The sequence below is a fragment of the Montipora capricornis genome, chromosome 8, assembly GCF_036669925.1.
Source record: "Montipora capricornis isolate CH-2021 chromosome 8, ASM3666992v2, whole genome shotgun sequence".
Lineage (NCBI taxonomy): Eukaryota > Metazoa > Cnidaria > Anthozoa > Scleractinia > Acroporidae > Montipora > Montipora capricornis.
The window spans coordinates 27,610,874-27,617,313 of record NC_090890.1 but is presented as its reverse complement, the minus strand read 5'-3'; the positions used below and the strand labels follow the sequence as shown (position 1 = coordinate 27,617,313).

General features: G+C 43.1%; 1 protein-coding gene across 1 annotated transcript; it reads left to right on the top strand.

Moving 5' to 3' along the window:
* The first annotated feature begins 2,663 nt into the window (after positions 1-2,663).
* LOC138060810 (multiple inositol polyphosphate phosphatase 1-like) lies at positions 2,664-4,400 on the top strand. The gene has a single exon (XM_068906682.1). The coding sequence runs from the start codon at positions 2,710-2,712 to the stop codon at positions 4,117-4,119; it is 1,410 nt and encodes a 469-aa protein (XP_068762783.1). The 5' UTR covers positions 2,664-2,709; the 3' UTR covers positions 4,120-4,400.
* Positions 4,401-6,440: the final 2,040 nt, after the last annotated feature.

The following is a 6,440-nucleotide window of genomic DNA, read 5'->3' as shown; positions in this document are numbered from 1 at the left end:
GTCTTCCATTCGTCTCCCTTCACCAGTCTTATTTTCGTGTCACCAAGTAGTGCTATGCGCTAGCGGTTCTTGGCACGTTAATGAAATTCACTACTACTACTACTACTACTAGGTACAAAGGGAAACAAACGCAAGATCATTCTGGTTAGAACTACAACAGACCGACAATAACGAAATTTAATTGGTTGATTTTGGTTATTGGCCGTCTGACTTTCTCGGCGGTGAAAAAGTCAGAAATCAACCAGGGGCCTGTTTCTCGAACGTCCCGAAAAGCCATTTGTGAAAATGCCAAAAGCTTGCTTTGGAAAACCCATCTTTTGACATATTTTCAAGGTAACAAAAAGAAATATGACTGTGAAGTTTGACGACTTAAATCCTCTCTGTTCTTGAGATACAGAGGGAATTGAGACACCCGAAAATGACCCGTAAAGTTTCGGGACTTTCGAGAAACGGGCCCCAGGTCTCTGGTTCCCTGCTGGCAGAGGACTCTCTTCTTTTTGCTTTCCCTGGGCTGATCGTGACGATTACGGGGAAAGGAGACCTCTGCCATGGGTCGAAACTCGTTGCCTAGTGAGCATGCAGGGCGGTTATTTATCGCCGAATCTTCACGTGATACTTCATGTTCTGTGGGCTCACTTAACAACAGCGGAATTACTGTAAAGGAATGCGCAGGACACAGCGGGCTCAAGTCACAGTCAGCAAACATATCATGGGGCATGCGGTTTGAAGAGTGCCGTCCAAGGTTGTGAAGTTTGACCCATGGCAGAGCTAGGTCTCCTTTCCCGTACTCGTCAGGCCCAGCGAACATAACAAAAGGAGTTCTCTGCTAGCAGAGAAGGTCCCTGGCCTGGTGGCTTGATTGCTCTTCTTATAATTATCATGATCGTGTCTCAATTCATCTTGCAGCGTTCAGTGTTGATGCTGTTTTTCATAACAGATACATCTAAATGAAAAAGGCCGAGTAGACATCCTCTGAGTTTTTACTTCTGCTGTGCAAGTCAAATGTTGGAATTACACACAAGTCGATTTTTTACCACCTCTAGCTAGCGACGAAGTAGCGAGAAGTTTTCCTTCCGACCGCGAATTACACCAAAAATCTACGAAAGCAGATTTTGAGAAAGTCTAACCAGTATGTGGAAATTAAAAAGAAAAGCGTAATTGGAACATCTGGTATGCTAACTGTGGAATGGGGAGATCTCCGATGCTCTATGGCCTGGGTGCTTTCCATTCGACTTCCTATTGTCCATTTCTTGTCGTTTTTAACCTTCCGAATACTGAGCTTGGGTCGGCTTTCCGCAACCCATATTTGTATGGTATAAAATACTATACCATATAATCAGAAACCCATAAGGGTTGAAACGTGTAACGCGCGTTCACAGCTTCCGAATATTCAGTGCGAACTGATTGGTTGAATGTTTCATTGCTAAGTACCTTATTTGGAAACCCCTCGCTCTTGTTGTTCCAAATATGGTACTTAGCAAGTCGAATATTCAGAAGCTTGTTTCCAAGCACACAAGGGGCCGTTACACGTTTCAACCCTTATGGGCTTCTGATATAATTCAAAGCTGAAGTTTTTCAGCTTTGAATGGAAAGCGCACTTCACTTGAAATGTCTGGATGCGGGCGTCTGCGTCTCCTTTTTCGATGCGCACCCGCAGCCTAATCCCGTACCCAGAGCTCCCACGGGCATTTCCAGTGACAGAGTGAGATCTGGGTACAAGATTACCCGCAAATGCTTTACAACACAGAGGGCAAAATAACTAAATGCTGATTGGCTGAGACAGAGGTATCTTTCATGAATTTCGGGCAAATAAATTACATTCATTATGTAAATGTATTTGTAATGTAAATGTGCGCTTAGTTGACCGCTCCCTACAAGGGCTTTTCAGGATCAACAGGCTCAACGGGATCGGACTGAATGCGCCCATGGCTGCCGCCATACGATCCATGTGTGATCTCGGAGCACCGCGAACCCAGCCAGATGTAATTGACTGGGAGTCGAGGAAAACCGGAGTAGCCGGAGAAAAACCGTTTGGAGTAAGGTGGAGATCGACTGAAATTCAGCCCACATACGACCCGAGGCCAGAGTTGAACCTGGGCGACAGAGGTGGGAGGCACGATTGATGACCACTAAACCACCCTGACTCTCCCCATTATATCATTTCATTATATCAGGGAGTGAATGTTTTTAGCAAAGCTGGTTTCATTGCTTAGGCGTTGTTGTTCAAAAATAACATTTCATTTAGCTGATTCGTGCGTTTTACAGTTCATTGACGCTAACTGAACAATAATATAAACAAGCTAAGTAATCGCAATTTTTCTCCTAAAATTAAGGATACGCGACTTAGGCAATTTCTGCAACTTCTGAAAATGCAAGTGATGTTACTAATCCTCATAATTCATTATCGATATACTAATCGCAGGTCAAAGATCTTCCTGTTCTTCATTCATCCACATTCAGTTTTCGTGACAAATGCAAAAAAGTGTTGTTGACACCTCTGCACAAGGATCCCACTCCTTTCTATTTTTTTTTCTTTCATTTCACCAGGCAGTTTGTGCATTTCATATTTTATTAAGTAAGTCGGTTCTAACTTGTAAAAGCTACAGAACATCACAGACCGCTGACTTCAAGTGGAGTGCGATGATGAGCATTGGATTTTCATAACACATCTCTCAAATTTCACGTACAGAGAGCATAATCCGAAAAACAATGGCTGTTTTGTCGATGAAGATGATGATCCTGATTTCTCCTTTGCTGTTGATTTTTTGTCTAAAAGTCGACTTTGTTGAATCGGAGATATCTCAGTCATTTTTGTTCAGCGATAAGACACGGTACCATTTTAGCGGCAAACCGATCGAGAAGCCACCCAGATGCGAACCAGTTCATATCAATATGGTCATACGACACGGGTCAAGGTATCCTGGAAGCGCACGAGTGAAAAAGATGAAAGCTTTGTTAACAGCTATCAACCGGAGCTTGCCAAGCAATGCTACTATCCGTTACAAGGGACTTTCGCTTCCTTGGAGTATACCAAACGATATCCTGAATTCCGCTGGCAAAGAGATGTCTTCATTGGGTACCGAAGAGATGTACTTCATTGCCAAACGCTTGTCTTTTACGTTTCGCAGCACTCTGAAACATGGTTACTCAAACACAAACTACAGCTTCGTCGCAACTGACAAGCTGAGATCAAGTCAAAGTGCAGTGGCCTTTGCACAGGGACTGTTCGAAGGGAAAGGACATCTGGGTCCTGGGAGATATCAACCGATTGCTATTAAATCTTCTGGGCCATCCAACGACGACATTTACTTGAGAATATTCGAAGCTTGCCCCAAATGGCGAAAGAAAACTGCAGAGTATGCCAAATTTTTGAACGGTACTGAAATGCGTGTAGTTCTTCAGAATATCAAAAGTAGACTGAAACTGGGGAAAGCTTTTAATCTTCCTCCTAGTTGGGCCGTGGAAATGTTTTTGATGTGTGCCTTTGGCATTCAGACAGACAGCGCGGACACAAGTTGGTGTGATCTGTTTGTAGATGAAGACTTGAAGGTACTGGAATATCTCAACGACTTAAAACTGTACTGGGAACGAAGCTATGGCCATGCAATCAATTACAGGATGAGTTGTCTGCTTTATGCGAATATAACTGACAGTTTTGAGAGATTCCTTGAATCAGGGAAGCCCCATGGGGTCTTTAGATTTGCTCATACGGGAACTGTGATTCCCCTTCTCACCATGTTAGAACTCTACAAAGACTCTGTACCCCCTAGAGCGGACAATTTTGTCTTACAAGCCGACCGTAAATTTCGAATCTCAAATGTTGTACCCATGGGTGGAAACGTCGCCTTTGTCTTGTATCGCTGCAAAAATCCCACAAAAGCAAGCGACAATCAAAGGGAGACGGGAGAGAAGGAGGCATTCCGTGCATCTCAGATGAAGATTCAATTGCTTGTGAACGAAGCCGCTGTGCTGATGCCTGCTTGCGAGGGCCGCATGTATTGCAGTTTGCAGAAGTTTCTTAGCTACTACTCGCATATTAAGAAAAACTGTAACATCAAGAAAATATGCGGAACAGGAAGAGGAAAATGCAAGAAATCCAAGAATAGATCTACGGAGTAGCATGCATTTGCATGTCCGAATTTATACGAAGAACCTGTGCAGGCCGTGACAAACTGCGCCGGTTTGACGCATGTCTCCATATTATAGTGCTAGAATAATGGAGCAATGGACTAAAACACATTGTACATGAATGTTATGCAATCTTTTTCTCTATCGTGATTAAAAACGTGTAACCCTTTTTTTTTTTGGACAAGTAAATTACATCTGATTTTGTAAAACGCTCTTTCAAATAATGAGCCTTTCCGCTCTGATTTGAATAAAACTGATGCGAAAAAAAAAAACTGGCAACGGGTACATTCTTTTTATGTGGGTGGCCATGCCGTCCTTTCCGTTTTTGTGGTAGTGCACTGTAGCACTACACACTATGTCACCGGGTTGTAAGAGTGTAAGTCCGTGGTGACAATAGGCCCGCAGCGCGTACATAAATCACTAAAATAAACAGGTCTGTTGGATGCGTGCTTGAGTTTCAACGAAATGAGCGCCAAAATCGACAAGGATTTGTGACGCTGATGAATAATAAAGCACAAAGACGGATTACGTTTTTTTGCACACGTTGGCCGTGAAGCACTTATATTGGAACAGACTTAACTGATTAGAGTGTAATGTGAAGTGCTAGGTTTCTACCCCATATGAACCATGTGAGCGTTAGTCCTACTAATCGAAATGGGCCCACACAAGGACAGAGAAAAACTCTGACCAGGGTGGGAAATGAGCCCACGACCGTCGGGTTGGGTCACCACTGCTCTAACGACTGAGCTACAAGGTCAGATGGGAGCAGGCCGTGGGAACTGAAGATGTTAAAGAACTGTGTTGGGATGAGCATGTTCGTCGTTGTAGATCTAGAGAAGTCATGAAGACACTGGACTATAGATCTGGCCTCCGTCGGTTGTTCAAAAGGTGGTCAACGCTATCCATCGGATAAATCTTTATCCAGCCGCGTATAAACACTAGCAAAAAGAATTGAGTTATTCACTGGATAGTGATTAATCTAGTGGATAGTGCTATCCACCCTTCGAACAACTGGGGCCAGGATCGGAGGGTCCAAGTTCGAGTACCGGTGTAAGTGCATACTATACAGTTCTTTGTTTCCTGCTTACTACGTTGTAACACTGAGAATTAATGGATAAGTGTATGAATAAAGCGAGTTTCAATCGAGTGTGGTAAAACCAAAACCACAGTAATCAAATTGGCTAATCAAAGAGGACGCGGAGACAATCCGGTAAACCAATCAAAACTCGACGTAATTACACGTAGCCGACACAAAGCGCGGAAAAATGTGCACGCGCAAGCCACGATTGGCTATGGTTCCACTTCTGCATGATTGGTTGAAAAAATGGTGCGAGGTCTTTGAACCAATCACTGAGTGAAGTAATGCAAAACCAAAGCAATTCGCTAATTACTTTCGATACTCAATTGAAAACCGCTCAATACAAAAACCGATAAGATTATACGACAAATTTATGAAGATGAGCTAAGATGCCTAAGGGCCGATTTACACGGTACGACTTTGTCGCATGCGACAACGGCTTACGACAGGCTCACGACATGATTTACGATTGTTGTGTACGTCAGAAAAAATGTCGTAGCATTTTAAAACATGTTTCAAAACGCTGCGACAATCGTAAGTCATATCGTAGGCCTGTTGTGAGCTTGTCGCATGCGACAAAATCGTATCGTGTAAATCAGCCCTAAGATAGAACTTTGGAGGGTTGATAACTGCTTCAAACTCGGTAGTGTGGATATTTATTCAACCAAGGAAAAATGAGGATCGCCAATTTAACTTAGGTAAAAAACGGATTCAGTCTGAGCCCGGATTTGACCGACAACATATATCACAAGCAGCGGACCTTGAAGCGTGCAACTTGCAACTCTTTTCCGTGGAATAAAGCTTGGGATTTCATGACACCAATTGTATGCCCATGTATGGACTGCACTGACTATTACAGCTACTACACGTAGCACGTGCTACAGCCACTACAGCAACTACATGAACTACAGGTACTACAGCTACTACACGTACTACAGCTACTACGTGTACTACAGCTACCACGTACCACATGTACTACAGATATTACAGCTACTACTGGTACTACACTTATTGCATTAGTTGGCATGGTCGTACGTATGGTGGGTCATACTGATATGTATCAGGCGCTCAGGACATTTCCTAATATAACCGCCAGGAACCGCTTTATTTGCGCTTTGCCTTTTTGTTTGCGTTTCGGTTTTTTTTTGTGTGTTTTTTCCCTTAAATTTAATTTTTTGTTCGCGTTTTCTTTCTTTTTTTATTTGTGTTTTGTTTTTGTTTGCGTTTTCTTTTT